The 24,785-nt window shown below is 39.4% G+C and overlaps 1 protein-coding gene across 2 annotated transcripts in view; it reads left to right on the forward strand.

Moving 5' to 3' along the window:
- abcf3 (ATP-binding cassette, sub-family F (GCN20), member 3) overlaps positions 1–13,937 on the forward strand; it is a 37,033-nt gene extending 23,096 nt beyond the window's left edge. For both annotated transcript variants that reach the window (XM_030775748.1, XM_030775749.1), the window contains 9 exons: positions 5,154–5,354; positions 6,020–6,096; positions 6,191–6,235; positions 6,323–6,455; positions 6,574–6,662; positions 7,221–7,312; positions 10,598–10,730; positions 10,814–10,901; positions 13,393–13,937. In XM_030775748.1, coding sequence (XP_030631608.1) covers positions 5,154–5,354; positions 6,020–6,096; positions 6,191–6,235; positions 6,323–6,455; positions 6,574–6,662; positions 7,221–7,312; positions 10,598–10,730; positions 10,814–10,901; positions 13,393–13,551 — 1,017 coding nt within the window. In that variant the 3' untranslated portion in view covers positions 13,552–13,937. The remainder of the gene's footprint in view (positions 1–5,153; positions 5,355–6,019; positions 6,097–6,190; positions 6,236–6,322; positions 6,456–6,573; positions 6,663–7,220; positions 7,313–10,597; positions 10,731–10,813; positions 10,902–13,392) is intronic.
- Positions 13,938–24,785: the final 10,848 nt, after the last annotated feature.

Here is a 24,785-nt window from a genome sequence, read left to right on the forward strand (position 1 = left end):
TTGCAGCATTGCGGGGCTGGAAAGAGGTGGAAAAGAACGGAAAAAAGAGAGAGTTTGGAATTTTCCGCGGTTTTATGGCGAAAATTGCGTCATCACTGTATCTGCTCCATTGCTGTAACCAATACCGTTACAGTGAAACCTGAGAAGATGGGTACAGATTACCCATGCGGTCAAGCAGGGAATTATGGGTAATATGGTTTACGGCCTGACGACCCCTACACTTCCCTTCAAACTGTGCTCAGGATGTATATATCACTTTATCAACATTCCAAGCACAGCTTTGGTGGGTTCTTTGAGCATTTGCCACAGACAAGTCGCTTACATGTCTGGCAGATGTCACAAGTTTTGTTCCCTGAACATCTGCCGATTTGGCACTAACTCCTTTCCGCAGGCAGAGAAGGAGTTCCAGGCAAAAGTTGTTTGCGTGCTGTCACTCCCGTTACTTTTGCAATTTTCTGGTGCAGACACAGCTCTTTTACCAGCTCGAGAATAAATTTCCTTCTGCTTATGGTGACGTTCATGCACCGTTTGTACAGAACATGTGCAGTAATTGCAGCCAGGTCTAGGAGGTTTTAAAACACAGCCACAGGCCAACAGCGGCTGCCTCCCTTTACCGAATACAGCCGTGCCATTTGATCCATAACATCAGCGCCAACTTTAGTGCTATTAAAGAAGGAAATTGTTTCAGGCAATTTCTTTGCACCATTATCGATTGAAAATGTCTGATGCATTGTGCTCAGGATGCAAACATTTTTCTTTGGCTTTACCTGGTAAATGGTGAGTGTAACTTTTCCAGCCCTCAGCACCTTAGTGAAAAATCTTTCAGACTGTGCCTGTGTACAAAGGGGCATCTCTCGTCTGTTTTTATTCATTGTGCCAACAACTGTGGTTTTGTTCTCCAAAAAATTGTTTGCCAGTACCAGTGAGGTGAAGAAATTCTCTGTCGTGACATTTCTTCCTTTACCCAGGAAAGGCTCCATGAGACGCAGCCGCTGACCAGCCGGCCTACTGTCATTTTTCCCTAGATAGGGAATTGCATTCAGCATGTATTTTGTTTCGACATCAGCTGCAACCCAGAATTTGATACCAAATTGGTCCGGTTTATTGGCCATGTACTGTGTGAAATGACAGTGCAACTTGATAGAGAACAGTTGTTCATCTACAGTTATGCTCTCACCGGGTGTGTAAGAGGCAATACTGTTTTTCACAAATTTATCGAAAATCTCGGACATCATAGCAAATTTATCTGTCACGAGGCGGGCAGCCCTTGTGTTCTTGTCATCAAAGCGCATGGATATCGAAATTTCTGCCGAGACATTGTCTCTTTGAAAATGGGATTTCCCAAGTCAGCAGACCAGTACTCATCCAGGTTCATGCTTTTACTGCCCATACTACCTTTCAAATAGAGGAGACTCATGAATGCTTTTAGTTCATCAGCTGTCAGTTTTAATTTATCAGCGTTATTTAGGTCAGCTTCCGATTGTAGCTTCCTGAGTGTATTATTTAATCTTTTCCCACATTTCTGTGTCAGTCAAACACAGTGAACTGCTTAGTGGACTTGTAATACTGTCCTTGGCATAACGTGTGAGCCCTGGGGTTTCTCTCATTATATTGCACTCTCGCACTCTGCCCCGAGGGTTGCCAGCAGTTGGTTCAGCCCATACTGTGCCATCTCTAGCCTCTTGAAATGAGCCCCCAGCACACTCAGTTTCAGTCTTATTCTGAACCTGAATCAGATTCAAGGTTCAGATTGAATTCACTTCTGCACTTGCGCTCATCATCTCCATCCGACACCTCACATTGTTCGCCCTCCAATTCCAAGTAAATTAAACTTTGGTTGTACAAATGTCTCGCTTCTTTGTTACGCTGTCCTTTTCTTCGGCAGAGAAAAGAGACACCCGCTGAGTTGCAGCATTGCGGGGCTGGAAAGAGGTGGAAAAGAACGGAAAAAAGAGAGAGTTTGGAATTTTCCGCGGTTTTATGGCGAAAATTGCGTCATCACTGTATCTGCTCCATTGCTGTAACCAATACCGTTACAGTGAAACCTGAGAAGATGGGTACAGATTACCCATGCGGTCAAGCAGGGAATTATGGGTAATATGGTTTACGGCCTGACGACCCCTACACTTCCCTTCAAACTGTGCTCAGGATGTATATATCACTTTATCAACATTCCAAGCACAGCTTTGGTGGGTTCTTTGAGCATTTGCCACAGACAAGTCGCTTACATGTCTGGCAGATGTCACAAGTTTTGTTCCCTGAACATCTGCCGATTTGGCACTAACTCCTTTCCGCAGGCAGAGAAGGAGTTCCAGGCAAAAGTTGTTTGCGTGCTGTCACTCCCGTTACTTTTGCAATTTTCTGGTGCAGACACAGCTCTTTTACCAGCTCGAGAATAAATTTCCTTCTGCTTATGGTGACGTTCATGCACCGTTTGTACAGAACATGTGCAGTAATTGCAGCCAGGTCTAGGAGGTTTTAAAACACAGCCACAGGCCAACAGCGGCTGCCTCCCTTTACCGAATACAGCCGTGCCATTTGATCCATAACATCAGCGCCAACTTTAGTGCTATTAAAGAAGGAAATTGTTTCAGGCAATTTCTTTGCACCATTATCGATTGAAAATGTCTGATGCATTGTGCTCAGGATGCAAACATTTTTCTTTGGCTTTACCTGGTAAATGGTGAGTGTAACTTTTCCAGCCCTCAGCACCTTAGTGAAAAATCTTTCAGACTGTGCCTGTGTACAAAGGGGCATCTCTCGTCTGTTTTTATTCATTGTGCCAACAACTGTGGTTTTGTTCTCCAAAAAATTGTTTGCCAGTACCAGTGAGGTGAAGAAATTCTCTGTCGTGACATTTCTTCCTTTACCCAGGAAAGGCTCCATGAGACGCAGCCGCTGACCAGCCGGCCTACTGTCATTTTTCCCTAGATAGGGAATTGCATTCAGCATGTATTTTGTTTCGACATCAGCTGCAACCCAGAATTTGATACCAAATTGGTCCGGTTTATTGGCCATGTACTGTGTGAAATGACAGTGCAACTTGATAGAGAACAGTTGTTCATCTACAGTTATGCTCTCACCGGGTGTGTAAGAGGCAATACTGTTTTTCACAAATTTATCGAAAATCTCGGACATCATAGCAAATTTATCTGTCACGAGGCGGGCAGCCCTTGTGTTCTTGTCATCAAAGCGCATGGATATCGAAATTTCTGCCGAGACATTGTCTCTTTGAAAATGGGATTTCCCAAGTCAGCAGACCAGTACTCATCCAGGTTCATGCTTTTACTGCCCATACTACCTTTCAAATAGAGGAGACTCATGAATGCTTTTAGTTCATCAGCTGTCAGTTTTAATTTATCAGCGTTATTTAGGTCAGCTTCCGATTGTAGCTTCCTGAGTGTATTATTTAATCTTTTCCCACATTTCTGTGTCAGTCAAACACAGTGAACTGCTTAGTGGACTTGTAATACTGTCCTTGGCATAACGTGTGAGCCCTGGGGTTTCTCTCATTATATTGCACTCTCGCACTCTGCCCCGAGGGTTGCCAGCAGTTGGTTCAGCCCATACTGTGCCATCTCTAGCCTCTTGAAATGAGCCCCCAGCACACTCAGTTTCAGTCTTATTCTGAACCTGAATCAGATTCAAGGTTCAGATTGAATTCACTTCTGCACTTGCGCTCATCATCTCCATCCGACACCTCACATTGTTCGCCCTCCAATTCCATCTCATTGATATTACTCAGCAGCTCCAACACTTGCTGTGGGGTATATCGAGCACTCCGAATCATTGTATTTAATGCACTGTGCAACCGCCCAAACTGTGTGGCCACCCCACTACACATTGAGCTGTAGACATACCTGTGGACTAATTTATAGCTCTTGATGTCTCAGAAATACTATTGCAAATACAATGATCATAACAGCCCCGCCCATGCAGTCGTCTCCTTTTATCACCTTCCAGTTGCCCTCAAAGGGTGTTATTATATTGAATAAATTGCCATTTGCAAAATTCCTGCAAACTATCTATGTCATATAACAATTAGTTATGGCCATGTACATGAAACAAAAATCCGCTTATTATACGTTTATCTGCTTTGTAAAACTTTTGCATTTCAGCCTTGTAAATTTTTGTTGCTGATGTCATATGATTACTTACGTGATTAAATTAAGTTATTGTCATCATTTCGGTTTATACATATATGTATATGTGTGTGTGTGTATGTGTGTGTGTGTGTGTGTATATATATATATATATATATATATATATATATATATATATATATATATATATATATACTGACAAAGTACTGATATATAAACTGATTAGAGGCCGTTGTAATTCTTTCGTCAACCTAGGTGTACATTATATTTGCGTTTGCAACATTAAGTTTCAAATTTGTCCGGTAAAATAAATTCTTTCCGGACACAGGACGGATAAGGAAAAGTACTTGCGCGAACCCTGCTAGGTGGTAGCACGCACAAATCTAGGAAAAGTCATGAAAGGAGGGTCCTGGAATTTGATCGAGTGCAAAGAATTAATTATTTTGGTCACAGTGATCAGGTGACCGCCGCTCGGAGCTTCTAGGTATAAGTGGGTCAAACCAGCACAGCGCTTCCAGTAAGACATCACAGTGGTCAAATGACCGGCACTCAGCACTTATAGTGTTAAGGTTATGTGTAACAGAGCAGAGGTGTGTCCCACATTTGCTTCCCTCAGTGGATGACCCAGATCCCTCTAATTTAGCAGCAGTCACTGATGGTTGATGGTCACTGATAGTTTTGGGTAGAATTAGACATAGTGTTCAGCTTAGCATGTTAACCCCTCAGTGATGACATGTTGTTTACGTGGTGTATACTTAACTCTTGATTTCGTAAGAAGATGTCAAATAAATGTTGGACTGTCATGTCAACACACTGTTGACAATATCATGTCTAAGAGGGAGAGGGTTGAGATCACCACACCTTCAAACACACTTGTTTGCCAGCTGTTCCCAGGGAAATTCCTCTAATCTCAGTTTTTCTTTGTTTATCCTGAAATGCACTGACTTTCACAGGTGAATGTGAGGGATGTAAAGATGACACAGCTGGAGCTCTGGTTTTGTTTTTTGTTTTATTTTGCGATGATGTTTATCTTTTTTTCTACTGGTTAAGACTTGGCAGTCCACCATCCTGGTCGTTTCCCATGACCGGAACTTCCTAAACGCCGTGGTGACCGATATCATCCACCTGCACTCACAACGCTTGGAGAGTTATCGAGGCAACTACGAGAACTTTGTCAAAACCAAAGAAGACCGACTAAAGAACCAACAAAGAGAATATGAAGCTCAGTTACAGTATAGAGAACACATACAGGTAGTGTTGCCTACTGCGTCTCATAACAGAGCAAAACACATTATCTTTAGTCTGTTACTTTCATAACCAAAAAAGGGGTTTTATGTAATAATACACCCAGCACACAAATTTTCTAAGTCACTTTACATTTCACTTAGTTCAACATACCAGGATTATTTGATGGCATTTTGATTAATGAACAAGGCTGTCAAACAATCAAATAAGTTTGGTCAAACAGTTTTAAATATGCCTTGGCTAATTCAGATCAGCAATATGGAGCTGAAATATCAGAGAAATCTGTTAGGGTTTGGGCAGGGTTAAGATGGCTGCTAATAGAAGGTATTCTGTTATGTTTGCCCTTAGGTATCATCAGTAATATCTTGTGTAGCACCTGTTGGTACTTTGTATTACTTTTAAAATGCTTTTACTGAAAGGAGAAAGGAGAAGTTACAGAAAGATGTGCTGATATATTCTATCATTTTATTTCAGCAGACAGAAAAAATTATGAAAACATCAGAAGAATGATACCATATTAATGACAATCAGCTTTGAAAAAGAAATCTGTTTACAAGCGAAGTTTGATGTGAATATATAGAGCAGTTTTTGAGCAGTTCTTGCTTTGCTGCATTTGTCTCCTGTTCAGTTCTAAGAGACTGACTTGTTGAGGGCATTGTCGCATCTCACAGGTGTTTATAGACAGGTTCAGGTACAATGCCAACAGAGCTGCGCAGGTGCAGAGCAAACTGAAGCTTCTGGAGAAACTGTGAGTTCACTGTCACTTTTTTTCATCTGTTTCTACTCACTTTCACATTCACTTGCTGCATTTTCACTCTCTTTCACCTATTTTTCCCCCACAGTCCTGAACTCAAACCGGTAGAAAAGGAATCTGAGGTTATTTTACGGTAAGATCAAACACTTACTCACTGAAAATTGTAACACTTAAAAAAAATTAAAAATCACAAGCAGGTTGTTCATTTGCAATGTAACAGATTTCCAGATAATTTCGAAAAGCTGTCTCCACCAATCCTTCAGCTGGACGAGGTTGAGTTCTACTACAGTCCTGACCATCCCCTCTTTACTGGGCTCTGTGTGTCTGCTGACCTGGAGTCTCGCATCTGCATTGTATGTGCTTAGACTGCTCTAACAGTGACCTTTTAAATGACACATTTAAATCAGAATGTGATTGTGCCTTTCTCTAGCGTCAATGTTCAATCCATCTTTACTTTTTTGCCCGTCAAAGGTGGGGGAGAATGGAGCAGGAAAGTCCACAGTATTGAAGCTTCTGATGGGGGAACTGACACCGGTCACTGGCATTAGGCATGCCCACAGGTGAAGCACAACGCTTATGCACGTAGGGGCATCTAGTAGGGCTGCAACGATTAATTGACATAATCGATTACGTCAACGCTGAAAATGTGTCAACGTCAATATTTTAGACCAACACATCTTTTTTTATTTTTATGAATTTACCATTTTGATTTCTAAAATGCTTCAATTCATTATGACAAATATGTTTCTTCAATATCACTGTGTAATTGCTGCTGGGGCTGCCACTGACAACTATTCTTCTGTCGATTAATCTATGGATTATTCAACTCGATTAGTTGACAGATTAATCGATTTAATCCACACAAGAATAGTGGAGTAGTGGCAGCCCTAATGGCAATTACGTAGTGATATTTAAGAAGCACATTTGTTATAATGAATTGAAGCGTTTTAGAAATCAAAAAGGTAGATTTATAAAAATAAAAAATATGATGCGTCAGTTTAAATATTGATGTCGATGCAATTTCAGTGTTGTTGCAGCCCTAACATGTGGTGCACATGGGTGCAGACTGAGATTTAATCAGGCTTGTAAATATATTCATGATGTCTCTCTTGGTACAGAAATCTGAAGATTGGCTATTTCAGTCAGCATCATGTGGATCAACTGGATCTCAATGTCTCTTCAGTAGAACTGCTGCTCAATAAATTCCCAGGTACTGTGCATCCTGTTATATATTCAGTATTGGTAAGTTCCCAGGTACTGTGCATCCTGTTATATATTTGGTATTGGTATGCCTTGATTCTTGTACAGATTTTATTCATCATTTCTAAGAATGGTAAAAAGGGATAGAAAAATTTCTGAACCAGAATTGTACATAAATTTATTAAAGATGTTTAATTTTTGCGCATTGTGCTTTCCTTGAGATTTATACATATAAGTTAGTAATTTTGATACAAGGCATTGTCAATAAATTATTGTTCTTATATACTTAAGCTAATGTAACTTGTATGTGACAGAGAGTGGATTATGTTGGTGTACACTAACAGTCCAATCAGCATCTGTTAGTGAGAAGAAGACAGGCTATTTTTGTATCGCTGTGGCTTCAAAAAAAGCAGCAGGTCACTTGTCCATCATGTGTCTTGGAAACAGGACAGATTGAACTCAGGCAGCGCAAACAATTCGGCATCATTTGACCACTGCAATAAGCAAAAATGCACTTTGGCCAGTAACTGTTGATATGTCTGCCTTAAATAACTGATTCACATGTCTGGTGATGCTATGGGAGGATCCAAGGCCGACACATAGCAACTTGTCATGTCAGCCTAATTGATGCGGGCACCATTTTGGAGTTTATGGAAAAGTTTAAAAATTTATCACAGGCCACAAAGTTTGTCCAATCTTCACCAAAATTGGCACAGATGATCTTCAGAGCAAGCCGAACAAAAGTTATTCGTTGGCTTTTTGATTGACGAATGCATTCACCCATTACAGCCGATCAAAATCAGGGGCTAAGCCGCCAAACAGTAAGTAAGGGCATACCTCAACTAATCTGTAATGTGACACCAAACTTGGTATGTGGACTCGGGACACCTTCCTGAGGATGTGCAAAAAAATTGTTTCATTTGACCACTGGGGGTGCCGCAATAAGCAAAGATATCTTTTTGCATCTTAAGTGTTCATCTGTTTTTCTTAGCAAAACTGACTCTTGTGTCAGATCAGTTGTGATAACTTGATATCAGTGCTTAAAACCACACTTTTAACGTGATCACATTAAGTTGCCATGTCGACTGTGCCCTGCTGGGCTGCTTGGCCCCCCCATCGCTGCTTGCAGCTATATTTATAAAAATGGACATGCACATACCCAAGTCTTTGGACAGCGCATTGCGTACCGTTGTCTGTACACACAAGACAGTCCAATCATCTCCCAAATTACCAAGCAGTTCTTGCTGTCTAAGTTTCTGAATGAGAAAGAGACAGCTTTGGCTCTAACAGAAGTTCTTGGAGTTTTAACATTTTTCTCCGGTCCATTTGAGACTGTTGCTCTTGCATGCCATTTTGGCAGAAAGCACTCCAACTGCAAAATGAGAACCAACAATTGTCATTAAAGCTGTTGTAATTGTCAGCTAAAGCAAACATGCATGGCATGGTATGCATGGTGCTTATATTCTCTCACAGTGAGAAATTAAAAGCGAAAGAAAAGCCATACCGGGCTCAAATTATGATTAACATTACTCTTAGTAAGAAAAAGCTTAAATCGTGAATGGTATGGATATTCCTCTCCACAATTCCTGTGATCTAGCTGTATCTGTAAAAAGAAAAAGAAAAAAACAAAAGAAAAAAAAAAAGAGCTTAAGTTAAAAATCAATCAATCGATCAATCAATAAATCTTTACCTCCATTATCATATAACAGTCCAGTGATCCTCCCTGTCAACATAGCATTTAGCCTAGACTTTTAACATGTGAAAATATCGCTACTGATGGACAAATAACTAAACATTCAACTCTCCATGTAGAAAGCCAGAGAAGAAGAAATGAGTGTTCAACCTTTTCTTATGAGGACATTCCAAGTAATAATACCAGCTATAATCAAATCATATGTAGTTTCTAGCTTTGTGTTCTGCCTTATTTCTTCCCATTTGATAGAGAGCAGATACAGAGGGCAACATAGATTTGGTTAGTATTAAATTTGCCATAGGAAATTGTTGTTTGATTCAGAAGGACTATGAATTTGTTGAGTTCAGTTCACTGTCTTGTCCAAGAAACGGGCATTTGGTGAGATCTTGGAGGAAGTAAAATCATTTTAAATACTTATCAAGTTACAGGAAAAGAAGTCTTATTGTTGTGTAGGCAAGTTATAACCATATTGAAACCAACCTTAGTTACACAGTTTGGCTGCTAGCCATTGATTCATTTGTGACCGATCACATGTTTTAGGGGCACATTCATAATTCTTTTTTTTTTTTAATCACTATACTAAAGTACAGATTCAGAGCTAAGGTATCACTTTCTGAGATTGACCAAATACTTTGGTCAATAGAAAATTAGGATTTTGCAAACCACAGTTCTGAGAAATCAGCCTTTTTCACCTACTCAGCTCTGACTAACAAGCTATCCCAGTATGCAATTGCCTCTAAAAGCCTTGAGGACTAATGGCTGCTGATGGCTGGAAAATCGTTTCCATTGTTCTTGTGGGTGGTGTGAGTGCTCATTTGCATTTGAATAGTTGGAGGACTACCTGGAGGGAATACATGGCCTTGGGCAATTGTTTCAGCTACAATGATTGGCTAGGCTCAGCATTGCGTTACTACGCCACAAAAGAAGAAAAGCTATCAAAACTCCCACCACAGAAGAGGGACATTCCTTCTGGTTTCAGTGACAAATCCAGCATTACTTAAATTACGTATCATAATTGCTTTGTATTGCAAGTTGACATCACAGCGAATGTGAGAGGGTGATCTTGAACTGCATGACTGTATCAAAAGACAGAAGCATACAATATGCGAGTGCTTGCTTTAATAATACAACATAATAGGAAACGTTTTCTCTCCTGTCAGTTCTCGGAGAGAAAACTTGCCTCGATATTTCTTTTTCTTTTTTTTTTTTTCATATTTACAAATCACTTTCAGTTTCAAAAATCAGGAATTTGAATCCATCACTATCTCACTTTTGATGAAATGCTGATTCTTGGCGGTTTTTGTGCTTTCCTGTTAAGTTGACGTGGCCGCGATATGGAGGGTCTTCTCCCGCCGGGTCACATTTGTTTAAACCCCCCAAAATTTAAAAGTTTAGAAATGATCTCTTAGCATGACATGGCAAAGACAGATCCACAGAATTACCTTCAGATATATGGCTTGCAGCTCACCACTGCACAGGTTGGTTTTAAGAACTATGAGGTGCTAGATGTGAAGTACAATCTGCAGAAACACAGTGAAAGTTATTCTACACAAGTAAATGAACTCTTCACTTATAATAGCTTGTGTTATCTTACATTTTCAGGTCGTTCTGAGGAAGAATACAGGCATCAGCTGGGCTCTTATGGCATTTCTGGAGAATTGGCAACACGGCCAGTAGCTAGTTTGTCAGGAGGACAGAAGAGTCGTGTGGCTTTTGCTCAGATGACCATGCCATGGTAAGCCACTTTCTCTCCATGATCAATCTAGAGTCCATCTCACTCCTTCCCAGTCTCACTTTTTCTCTCAATCTGCCTTTCAGCCCAAACTTCTACATACTTGACGAGCCGACTAACCACCTGGATATGGAAACAATTGAAGCGCTGGCAAAAGCACTAAATAAATTTAAAGTAAGGGCATTTCTATAAGTCTTTCATCTTTTAGGTGTTGTTTTAAATAGTTGGGTCGCAAATGTTTGAGGGACTAAAAATTTATGTTGTTCCTAAATATTTCAAGGCACTGAGACCACTCATTCCTGCCCATTGTTTAAGGAGCTTAAACAGACATCCAGCATCTCTGGGACTGTTTTTGTGTTACTGATTAAATTCTGTAGCAGTTTGCTGAAAGTATAGGCAAATTTCTCTTAGAATTGAATTTGCTCAATCAATTTGCTCAATCTTGAGTTTCTGAGGGGAAGGCGACTGTCTTCATTACTGATCTTAATTATGGTTCAAGATGTTCTATGGTCAACATCATTTTACTACTGGTACAATACTTCCAGTCTTTCTAATTCAGAACCTGCTCATATGCACAAGATGTTTTGCATGACAACTTTGTTTGTATTCTTGCTTGATCTCTAAATAAAACTTTTTGTAGTTTGAGTGAAGTGTCAGATGCACTGAGTTAGTGGACAAAAGCCAGTGCAGCATCTCAGGTTTTGCACATTAAGATGACTCTGCCGGCTCTTCATCATAAAGAATGGCAGCCTTCTGCTTAATGTTATGCATTTGCATTGATGTAGGTATATGTGTACTCTGATGAGTCTACCAAGACATAAAAGGTGGCTGATGAAAAGTAAATCTTATCATATGTTGAAGATGCTTGCTTATGCAGGACATTCGATCCCATCGATGACAATAGCAGATACTTATAGCAGATGTTGAACACTAGAATGCCGGAACACCTGAAACTGCTAGTAGACTAACTCTAAGCCTACAATGGCTAGGAAAATCTCTCTCTGGCTTAAATGGGAAGAAACCTTGAGAGGAGCCAAACTCTAGGAGGTCTGGAATAGTTCTTGTTATTATATTATTGAAGGGAATGAGAATACTTATACATCTATCAGAAAAGTCAAGAGGAGCAATGTTGGGATCAAATGAAAGATCAGAGATATTACTAACACTAGAATTTTTGACAGTTGTCACAAACAATGGAGAAGCCACTATATTTCAGTGCATAATCAGTTTGCTTCTTGCAGCTGAATGACCAAGAAACAGACTTTTGGTCCTCTCAGAGTATAGCAGGTAGACACCACAAGTCATCCAATATCTGGTGTCTTGTGCCTTGAGGAATTTTCTTTCCTAAATGATATGATTCTATATTTATGAATAATACCACCAAGAGACAGCGTATACAGTGAGAAGAGCAGAGGCCCAGAGAGCTTAGGTTTTAGGGACACCATACTGTGCCTGACTATGATCAGAGGACATATATAAATTTGTAAAAATTACTGAAGTAAGATTTTAGCCAACTGAGTTTAACCACTTATGCCAGTGAAGTTTAACAGCCTATCTAAAATAATAGCATAGTCTATTTTATCAAGTGCTACACTTGAATGTAGCTCAAGCGCAGATGTGCAGCCATGGTCAGATAACAGAAGTTAGTCAATGTTCAGATTAACCAGAGCAGTCTCTGTGCTTTGCTGTGATCAAAAGCCTGATCGAAAAACTTCTTAAATGTTTACATTTAAGAATGAATATAATGGCTTTTTAGTTCATAATTATCAGACAACTAGGTAACTAATGATCGCAGAGCACACCCATAGACACCCTCTGGCCCTTTATTTTAGGATACAACAAGAAACTTGTGAAAATCAATTTAAGCTTGGCTTTAGTAGAGGAGTTTACCTGGTGCCTCTGTGACTGTAAAAGAGGCAATATTCCAGTTGTGTGTATGCTCTTTGGTTTAAATATCATGTGAGGTTCTGAGCGTTCTTGCCGTGCTAGTGTTGTGGAGATTTTGTTGTTTACTGCAGAATTAATGTTAAGACAGCACTGCAATGAAATGCTGCACCACAGTATTGGACTGTGCTTTTGGCATACTTCTGTTGAGAGCATCCAATATATTAAGTGTCTATCATGAATTTCACAGCGCTGTCCATTGTGGAAGGTATGTTTTATGAACCTTTGTTCATCACTCATTACTGAGTGTTGCAGAGGACCGTGTCCTGTGTCCTCAGGAGTGTGACTCCCCTCAGAGATGACACCTGTGGTCTTAGATGGTCTCTTAATTTAATTTAACAATATGAACGTACAAACACGGCAAAAAGACATTAACAACCCCCTGGCCCAAAATTTCTCATATTTGTCAGGTTTGGTATGTATCCTTTTTGGGGGAACAATATGACAACAGTGCACTCTACCATTCTCTCAGGGAGTTTGAACAGATCTCCAGTATCTTAAAAAGTATAGGTAGTAAATTAAAGGTGTTCCTAATGTAAGGCAGGTTTCTGTATACATAAGCCCGTTCTATAGTAAATCGACATATTAATCTATTCTTGGGTTTTAACCAGTTACCCAGCTCAACTTTATGATGTCCCTGTGTTGGGTCCATTTTGTATCTGATACGATGCTTTGTTTCTTTTAAGGAAAAACAGTGCCTTAACCTCTCTCTCTCCCTCAGGGTGGTGTCGTGCTGGTGTCTCATGATGAGCGACTCATTCGGCAAGTATGTAAGGAACTCTGGGTATGTGAGGGAGGAAAAGTCCATCGAGTAGACGGTGGCTTTGATGAATATAAGGACATCTTGCACGAGCAGTTTCGAAAGGAGGGATATCTGTGAATCCATAATGTCAGTCCCAGATTTATGTTAACCACATGACCTGCAAAACTGACCTGACTGACATGCCCAAAAATGCCAATATACTGTAAACCTCAGAATCATGGGTTCCTGTGCCCAACTGCCAGTTTGAACCTTATGACTGAAACTAAACTGCTACCATCCTGCTTATTCTGTATTGACATACTGCAAAACTTCCATGGACTTGTTTTTATTTTCTTGCTTACCTTAAAATCAAAATGGGTCAGCCCACTCTGGTTCATGTTGCACTATCTATATAAACTGAATGGCGGGTGACGGGAATATTTAGAGCTATATATATTGTGTCCCTCATTGCTGTTGTAATACATAACTAAAAAAAAAAAACAAACAAACAAAAAACACCTAATAAAAACTACACATGGATTTGTTCTCAGTTTTGATGTCTTTGAGTTTTGCTGTCTTCCTCATTTTCTTTAGAAAAGATTTGTGTAGAAGCCATTATCTTTTTAACAAATGCATGTATCACTCTTATTGCTATTAAAGAATGCAAACATGAAGTTCATAAAACAGCATCCGGTACACTAATTCGCTACTTATTGTTTGTCTTGAAAAATATTGTTGTACTCCTCTTTCCTTTTTTTTTTTCCTTTGTTTTTAGAACTGGCTTGAAAAATATTGAAGTTACTACAATTTAAATTTACTTATTTCAATTCGTTAGTTCTACTTGTATAGCACTTTTTGTCACAAAGCAGCTTTAGTGGATACACAGAACCGATGCCCCCTGTGAGCAAGCCTGAGCTGATAGTGGCAAGGAAAACTCCCTTAGACTGAGACAGGATGAAAAGTCCCTTAGACTGAGACAGGATGAAATTTCCCTTAGACTAAGACAGGATGAAAAGTCCCTTAGACTGAGACAGGGTGAAAAGACTGAGACAGGATGAAGTTTCCCTTAGACTGAGGCAGGGTGAAAAGACTGAGACAGGATGAAATTTCCCTTAGACTGAGACAGGATGAAAAGACTGAGACAGGATGAAATTTCCTTTAGACTGAGACAGGATGAAAAGACTGAGACAGGATGAAATGTCCCTTAGACTGAGACAGGATGAAAACTTGGGGGAAACCAGGACTCAACAGGAGGAGCCCATCCACAGTGAGAATGAACATATACAGCGAGAAAAGCAGTGACCCAAGGGATTTGAGAGACACTATTCTTCATCTGAGTGTGCTTAGAAGACATACCATTTTTATGTGTGAATTGGTAACAGTTGGAGCTAAACGAAAAGGGTGCCTGTCCACTTAAGCCAATGATGCTTCGCAGCCTAATTATCAGGACATCATGTCATAAAAGCTGCGCTTTGAGGAGTTAGTCATTCAAACCTTAACTAGAGCAGTTTTTGTACTATGGTGTGGTCCAAAGTCTGATTAAAATCTCTGTAAATTCTGGTGCAATAAACATAACTGATTGGCCACAGTGTACTCTAAGATATTAGAAACAAAAGGAAGGTATGAAATAGGCCTATAGCTGAAAAGATAATGTGGATCAGGATCTGCTTTCCTAATAAGTGGTTTAATGACAGCCTCTTAAAGGACTCCAATACCTCTCCGAGGCCTAGGGATGAGTTAATCACATGTAACAGTGGTTTACGAGTTAACACAAAATTTTTTTAGTAGTGTTATGGGCATGGGACCGAGGATGTGACAGGAGAACTAAGTTCAATGAGTCCAACTGGTAAGTAAATCATTCTCTAAACTGTGTACGTAACTCAGTCGGCAGACATATGATGGGATGTAAAACTAAAATTTAACAGTAAGGATCTTTATCTTTACTATTTTGTTTACTATCATAAAGTCTCCAGCAATAACTGCCTTATCAGTGCTGGAGGTTGGACAAAAAGGATGCAAACTCCTGTAAGAATTAAGTATACAGTCCTGGGGACCTATAAACAGTCACAAGAGTGGAAGAATAAGGGTCCTTATTAGCTGTTGCTGCAGCAACACTGAGAACAAGCATTCTAAATGTGGTAAAACTGCTGTCAGACTTAAGCGTAATGCCATCACTAGACACTCCTATCCCACTGATTCAGATGGGGGATTTGCTTATAGCAATATCTGAGGGGAGTATATTCATTCAGGTCAAGACACTAGTTTTAGCCAGGTTTCTGCTAGACATGGAACAGTAAGACTGAGGCCAGTGATGAGTTCATTTGCAAATGTTGGGTTGTACTAATGTTAATTGTCTAAAGAGATGCTGCAATTCAGCCTCAGTGATATAATTATCTGTTTATATAAATTCATCCCAAGATAAATCACCTATGTGAGCAGAATTATGAAACCCTCCTTAAAGAAATGAAAAAGGACTTCAGTAGGTAGAAAGGGCTACACAGCTCTCTCCACGGTAGAGTTTCAGTGGTCACAATGAATATCCTCTCCAATGCATATTTTTATTTTCTATGATTTCACTCACCCCTCCCTCAACCTCTCTTCCTGGTCCTGGTTCCTCTTACTTCTTGTATTTCAGCATCCTACAGGCTGACAAGGTCACTTGGAATGCCTCCTTGCAAAATCATCACCTACTGTTGCTTCTTAACTCCAACAACACAATTTGTGGTCTGGTTTTCATTTTATTTATAAGATTTGTTTCCTTTGATTATCAACATCATGTCCATTTGAAATTGTGCACTCCACAGGATTGAAGGGGAAGTGGACTAGGATACAATATAAGAAAACCAATTCACATATTCTGTACATTTAGCTGATGAGCAGATACATTTCAGACTTGCACAGCCTTTATATCACTCTTAACCACACATTTCAGATGAGGCTTGTTAGTGGAAAAGACAAAAAAAAAAAAAAAAACTCTTAAATTCCTCGAAAAGTTCAGCAAGGAAAGAGTGTTTGGTAATTCAACCATCACACCACAGAAAGTCACAAACTGAAGTCTTTGCATGCATAGTTCCTAATTCCATCTGGTGTGCTGACTCCCTCACAATTTTCAAGAAGTGCTTAAATACTCAACTTTTTCACTAAACCCTTACCTCCACAGCCACAAACTAACCCACCCTTCTTTACCCCTACCTACTTGATGGTGCAAATGTTCCAATGCACTATTCATGGTTGTATGATATCTCATGGCACTTATAATTACTATGAATCTGCACTGATGTTTATACTGTCCTGTGTGCACTGACTTTTATGATTTCCTTTCTTCCATGACTGGTACACCCTAGCACTTATTTGTGATACTTGTTCCTGGAGGTGCTCAATAGCATAAGTTATGGGGGCTTGTCACTTGTAGTCCACACTCTTGGTTTCCTTCAACAGTCTTGCATTTCTATGATGTCTGATACTGAACTTAGCAGTGGCACTTTTTTTTTTAGTTTACTTGTATAGCACTTCTTACAAGCAAAAATCGTCTCAAAGCAGCTTTACAGAGATAAGTACCAAAACCCCCAGTGAGCAAGCTTAAGCTGGGAGTGGCAAGGAAAAACGAAATGAATAGGAGGAAGAAACCTTGTAAGGAACAGAGCCCATCCTCGTCTGGCCAGCACAGAGAACATAGAGACATTTACAATATCAAATGAGTCCAGGGTAACAAGATTCAATGGTCTATAGCAGCGGTTTTTACAAGCTTCTTAAGACACGCACCCCCTTCCACATCCTGACCAACTGACCAAGCTGACGCAGCCCCCCCCCCCCCCCCAAAAAAAACATAACATAGCACATTTACAGCTGTATGGGAGCATCAAGTTGAATGTTCATTCGCAAAAGAGTGGATAAGGGCACTCAGAGAGCGCAGGGCTCCGCCAAGGCCAATACTCCACTCTTCTATGACATTCAGATCTGCAGCCGCAACAATATATGTCTTGGATATATTTCTAAAACTGTTAGAATCTAAAAATCAGAATGTACGATTGTGAAAGCTAATTTATTGCACGAAACGATTAGCGATTATGCGCGTGTTATGCAAGTCCACAATAACCTTTAAATAGACTTATTTTGGTCATATCGACTTGGAAACAGAAAGGATAATGTAGACATTGCTTATTTCTGACATACCTGCTGCATTTGTTTATATAGTGATATTTGAGGTTGCTGTCATGTTTTGTTTTGCTGTATGTTTAGTCACGGCGGATTCGCGCATGCGTGACAAATTCAGTTCATTTCAGTTCATCTGGCAATGTTAACGAAACTGGAAAATAATAACTCGGATCCGCTCCAAAATTCAATGAGTTCTTCCTTGGCCCACACTACACCTTTCCACCAAATTTCATGAAAATCGGCCTGGTAGCTTTTCCGTAATCCTGCTGACAAACAGACAAATCAACAGACCAACCAACAAACCGCACCGAAAACATAACTTTATGGCGGAGGTAATAATTGGATCAGCCATTACGTTGTTGAGGAGATCAATGATATAATATAAATAGATCAACATACAAATGTATTTGCAGATTGCAACAAAGTTATGCACCAGACGGAGCATTTAAAGAGTGAGTGAGGGTGAGGAACACACACTTTCTCAACTTTTCTCTTACACTGACACTGTTTCTACTAAAGAGTGTTTCTGCTTGTTTAAAAGACGTATCTCGCTGAGATAAGCGTTTCTGTGCAACGCCTTACTCTAAATGCATCTCTTACAGGCCAAATAAGCTTTCTTTCACACAAACATTGCAGATGACACCAAAACTCTTTCTCCAGCTCAAATACATGTTTTTTCAGCATGTACTGGCAAGGTTCAATGGTTTTACCTAAAGTGAAAGTCTTACAGTTAAAAGATGGTATTCATCACACAGACACTGCAAAGCACTCAAAAACACTTTTTCTGACTGATTTACAACAGTTCCCACTTAGTTCTTGCAGTTTCTCAACTTTTCTCTTACACTGACACTGTTTCTACTAAAGAGTGTTTCTGCTTGTTTAAAAGACGTATCTCGCTGAGATAAGCGTTTCTGTGCAACGGCTTACTCCAAATGCATCTCTTACAGGCCAAATAAGCTTTCTTTCACACAAACATCGCAGATGACACCAAAACTCTTTCTCCAGCTCAAATACATGTTTTTTCAGCATGTACTGGCAAGGTTCAATGGTTTTACCTAAAGTGAAAGTCTTACAGTTAAAAGATGTTATTCATCACACAGACACTGCAAAGCACTCAAAAACACTTTTTCTGACTGATTTACAACAGGTCCCACTTAGTTCTTGCAGTTTCTCAACTTTTCTCTTACACTGACACTGTTTCTACTAAAGAGTGTTTCTGCTTGTTTAAAAGACGTATCTCGCTGAGATAAGCGTTTCTGTGCAACGCCTTACTCCAAATGCATCTCTTACAGGCCAAATAAGCTTTCTTTCACACAAACATTGCAGATGACACCAAAACTCTTTCTCCAGCTCAAATACATGTTTTTTCAGCATGTACTGGCAAGGTTCAATGGTTTTACCTAAAGTGAAAGTCTTACAGTTAAAAGATGTTATTCATCACACAGACACTGCAAAGCACTCAAAAACACGTTTTCTGACTGATTTACAACAGTTCCCACTTAGTTCTTGCAGTTTCTCAACTTTTCTCTTACACTGACACTGTTTCTACTAAAGGGTGTTTCTGCTTGTTTAAAAGACGTATCTCGCTGAGATAAGCGTTTCTGTGCAACGCCTTACTCCAAATGCATATCTTACAGGCCAAATAAGCTTTCTTTCACACAAACATTGCAGATGACACCAAAACTCTTTCTCCAGCTCAAATACATGTTTTTTCAGCATGTACTGGCAAGGTTCAATGGTTTTACCTAAAGTGAAAGTCTTACAGTTAAAAGATGTTATTCATCACACAGACACTGCAAAGCACTCAAAAACACTTTTTCTGACTGATTTACAACAGTTCCCACTTAGTTCTTGCAGTTTCTCAACTTTTCTCTTACACTGACACTGTTTCTACTAAAGAGTGTTTCTGCTTGTTTAAAAGACGTATCTCGCTGAGATAAGCGTTTCTGTGCAACGCCTTACTCCAAATGCATCTCTTACAGGCCAAATAAGCTTTCTTTCACACAAACATTGCAGATGACACCAAAACTCTTTCTCCAGCTCAAATACATGTTTTTTCAGCATGTACTGGCAAGGTTCAATGGTTTTACCTAAAGTGAAAGTCTTACAGTTAAAAGATGTTATTCATCACACAGACACTGCAAAGCACTCAAAAACACTTTTTCTGACTGATTTACAACAGTTCCCACTTAGTTCTTGCAGTTTCTCAACTTTTCTCTTACACTGACACTGTTTCTAGTAAAGGGTGTTTCTGCTTGTTTAAAAGACGTATCTCGCTGAGATAAGCGTTTCTGTGCAACGGCTTACTCCAAATGCATCTCTTACAGGCCAAATAAGCTTTCTTTCACACAAACATTGCAGATGACACCAAAACTCTTTCTCCAGCTCAAATACATGTTTTTTCAGCATGTACTGGCAAGGTTCAATGGTTTTACCTAAAGTGAAAGTCTTACAGTTAAAAGATGTTATTCATCACACAGACACTGCAAAGCACTCAAAAACACTTTTTCTGACTGATTTACAACAGTTCCCACTTAGTTCTTGCAGTTTCTCAACTTTTCTCTTACACTGACACTGTTTCTACTAAAGAGTGTTTCTGCTTGTTTAAAAGACGTATCTCGCTGAGATAAGCGTTTCTGTGCAACGGCTTACTCCAAATGCATCTCTTACAGGCCAAATAAGCTTTCTTTCACACAAACATTGCAGATGATACCAAAACTCTTTCTCCAGCTCAAATACATGTTTTTTCAGCATGTACTGGCAAGGTTCAATGGTTTTACCTAAAGTGAAAGTCTTACAGTTAAAAGATGTTATTCATCACACAGACACTGCAAAGCACTCAAAAACACTTTTTCTGACTGATTTACAACAGTTCCCACTTAGTTCTTGCAGTTTCTCAACTTTTCTCTTACACTGACACTGTTTCTACTAAAGGGTGTTTCTGCTTGTTTAAAAGACGTATCTCGCTGAGATAAGCGTTTCTGTGCAACGCCTTACTCCAAATGCATCTCTTACAGGCCAAATAAGCTTTCTTTCACACAAACATTGCAGATGACACCAAAACTCTTTCTCCAGCTCAAATACATGTTTTTTCAGCATGTACTGGCAAGGTTCAATGGTTTTACCTAAAGTGAAAGTCTTACAGTTAAAAGATGTTATTCATCACACAGACACTGCAAAGCACTCAAAAACACTTTTTCTGACTGATTTACAACAGTTCCCACTTAGTTCTTGCAGTTTCTCAACTTTTCTCTTACACTGACACTGTTTCTACTAAAGAGTGTTTCTGCTTGTTTAAAAGACGTATCTCGCTGAGATAAGCGTTTCTGTGCAACGCCTTACTCCAAATGCATCTCTTACAGGCCAAATAAGCTTTCTTTCACACAAACATTGCAGATGACACCAAAACTCTTTCTCCAGCTCAAATACATGTTTTTTCAGCATGTACTGGCAAGGTTCAATGGTTTTACCTAAAGTGAAAGTCTTACAGTTAAAAGATGTTATTCATCACACAGACACTGCAAAGCACTCAAAAACACTTTTTCTGACTGATTTACAACAGGTCCCACTTAGTTCTTGCAGTTTCTCAACTTTTCTCTTACACTGACACTGTTTCTACTAAAGAGTGTTTCTGCTTGTTTAAAAGACGTATCTCGCTGAGATAAGCGTTTCTGTGCAACGCCTTACTCCAAATGCATCTCTTACAGGCCAAATAAGCTTTCTTTCACACAAACATTGCAGATGACACCAAAACTCTTTCTCCAGCTCAAATACATGTTTTTTCAGCATGTACTGGCAAGGTTCAATGGTTTTACCTAAAGTGAAAGTCTTACAGTTAAAAGATGTTATTCATCACACAGACACTGCAAAGCACTCAAAAACACTTTTTCTGACTGATTTACAACAGTTCCCACTTAGTTCTTGCAGTTTCTCAACTTTTCTCTTACACTGACACTGTTTCTAGTAAAGGGTGTTTCTGCTTGTTTAAAAGACGTATCTCGCTGAGATAAGCGTTTCTGTGCAACGCCTTACTCCAAATGCATCTCTTACAGGCCAAATAAGCTTTCTTTCACACAAACATTGCAGATGACACCAAAACTCTTTCTCCAGCTCAAATACATGTTTTTTCAGCATGTACTGGCAAGGTTCAATGGTTTTACCTAAAGTGAAAGTCTTACAGTTAAAAGATGTTATTCATCACACAGACACTGCAAAGCACTCAAAAACACTTTTTCTGACTGATTTACAACAGTTCCCACTTAGTTCTTGCAGTTTCTCAACTTTTCTCTTACACTGACACTGTTTCCACTAAAGGGTGTTTCTGCTTGTTTAAAAGACGTATCTCGCTGAGATAAGCGTTTCTGTGCAACGCCTTACTCCAAATGCATCTCTTACAGGCCAAATAAGCTTTCTTTCACACAAACATTGCAGATGACACCAAAACTCTTTCTCCAGCTCAAATACATGTTTTTTCAGCATGTACTGGCAAGGTTCAATGGTTTTACCTAAAGTGAAAGTCTTACAGTTAAAAGATGTTATTCATCACACAGACACTGCAAAGCACTCAAAAACACTTTTTCTGACTGATTTACAACAGTTCCCACTTAGTTCTTGCAGTTTCTCAACTTTTCTCTTACACTGACACTGTTTCTACTAAAGGGTGTTTCTGCTTGTTTAAAAGACGTATCTCGCTGAGATAAGCGTTTCTGTGCAACGCCTTACTCCAAATGCATCTCTTACAGGCCAAATAAGCTTTCTTTCACACAAACATTGCAGATGACACCAAAACTCTTTCTCCAGCTCAAATACATGTTTTTTCAGCATGTACTGGCAAGGTTCAATGGTTTTACCTAAAGTGAAAGTCTTACAGTTAAAAGATGTTATTCATCACACAGACACTGCAAAGCACTCAAAAACACTTTTTCTGACTGATTTACAACAGGTCCCACTTAGTTCTTGCAGTTTCTCAACTTTTCTCTTACACTGACACTGTTTCTACTAAAGAGTGTTTCTGCTTGTTTAAAAGACGTATCTCGCTGAGATAAGCGTTTCTGTGCAACGCCTTACTCCAAATGCATCTCTTACAGGCCAAATAAGCTTTCTTTCACACAAACATTGCAGATGACACCAAAACTCTTTCTCCAGCTCAAATACATGTTTTTTCAGCATGTACTGGCAAGGTTCAATGGTTTTACCTAAAGTGAAAGTCTTACAGTTAAAAGATGTTATTCATCACACAGACACTGCAAAGCACTCAAAAACACTTTTTCTGACTGATTTACAACAGTTCCCACTTAGTTCTTGCAGTTTCTCAACTTTTCTCTTACACTGACACTGTTTCTAGTAAAGGGTGTTTCTGCTTGTTTAAAAGACGTATCTCGCTGAGATAAGCGTTTCTGTGCAACGCCTTACTCCAAATGCATCTCTTACAGGCCAAATAAGCTTTCTTTCACACAAACATTGCAGATGACACCAAAACTCTTTCTCCAGCTCATATACATGTTTTTTCAGCATGTACTGGCAAGGTTCAATGGTTTTACCTAAAGTGAAAGTCTTACAGTTAAAAGATGTTATTCATCACACAGACACTGCAAAGCACTCAAAAACACTTTTTCTGACTGATTTACAACAGTTCCCACTTAGTTCTTGCAGTTTCTCAACTTTTCTCTTACACTGACACTGTTTCTAGTAAAGGGTGTTTCTGCTTGTTTAAAAGACGTATCTCGCTGAGATAAGCGTTTCTGTGCAACGCCTTACTCCAAATGCATCTCTTACAGGCCAAATAAGCTTTCTTTCACACAAACATTGCAGATGACACCAAAACTCTTTCTCCAGCTCAAATACATGTTTTTTCAGCATGTACTGGCAAGGTTCAATGGTTTTACCTAAAGTGAAAGTCTTACAGTTAAAAGATGTTATTCATCACACAGACACTGCAAAGCACTCAAAAACACGTTTTCTGACTGATTTACAACAGTTCCCACTTAGTTCTTGCAGTTTCTCAACTTTTCTCTTACACTGACACTGTTTCTACTAAAGGGTGTTTCTGCTTGTTTAAAAGACGTATCTCGCTGAGATAAGCGTTTCTGTGCAACGCCTTACTCCAAATGCATCTCTTACAGGCCAAATAAGCTTTCTTTCACACAAACATTGCAGATGACACCAAAACTCTTTCTCCAGCTCAAATACATGTTTTTTCAGCATGTACTGGCAAGGTTCAATGGTTTTACCTAAAGTGAAAGTCTTACAGTTAAAAGATGTTATTCATCACACAGACACTGCAAAGCACTCAAAAACACTTTTTCTGACTGATTTACAACAGTTCCCACTTAGTTCTTGCAGTTTCTCAACTTTTCTCTTACACTGACACTGTTTCTACTAAAGAGTGTTTCTGCTTGTTTAAAAGACGTATCTCGCTGAGATAAGCGTTTCTGTGCAACGGCTTACTCCAAATGCATCTCTTACAGGCCAAATAAGCTTTCTTTCACACAAACATTGCAGATGACACCAAAACTCTTTCTCCAGCTCAAATACATGTTTTTTCAGCATGTACTGGCAAGGTTCAATGGTTTTACCTAAAGTGAAAGTCTTACAGTTAAAAGATGTTATTCATCACACAGACACTGCAAAGCACTCAAAAACACTTTTTCTGACTGATTTACAACAGTTCCCACTTAGTTCTTGCAGTTTCTCAACTTTTCTCTTACACTGACACTGTTTCTACTAAAGGGTGTTTCTGCTTGTTTAAAAGACGTATCTCGCTGAGATAAGCGTTTCTGTGCAACGGCTTACTCCAAATGCATCTCTTACAGGCCAAATAAGCTTTCTTTCACACAAACATTGCAGATGACACCAAAACTCTTTCTCCAGCTCAAATACATGTTTTTTCAGCATGTACTGGCAAGGTTCAATGGTTTTACCTAAAGTGAAAGTCTTACAGTTAAAAGATGTTATTCATCACACAGACACTGCAAAGCACTCAAAAACACTTTTTCTGACTGATTTACAACAGTTCCCACTTAGTTCTTGCAGTTTCTCAACTTTTCTCTTACACTGACACTGTTTCTACTAAAGAGTGTTTCTGCTTGTTTAAAAGACGTATCTCGCTGAGATAAGCGTTTCTGTGCAACGCCTTACTCCAAATGCATCTCTTACAGGCCAAATAAGCTTTCTTTCACACAAACATTGCAGATGATACCAAAACTCTTTCTCCAGCT

The sequence above is a fragment of the Chanos chanos genome, chromosome 5 (assembly GCF_902362185.1).
Source record: "Chanos chanos chromosome 5, fChaCha1.1, whole genome shotgun sequence".
Taxonomy (NCBI): Eukaryota; Metazoa; Chordata; class Actinopteri; order Gonorynchiformes; family Chanidae; genus Chanos; species Chanos chanos.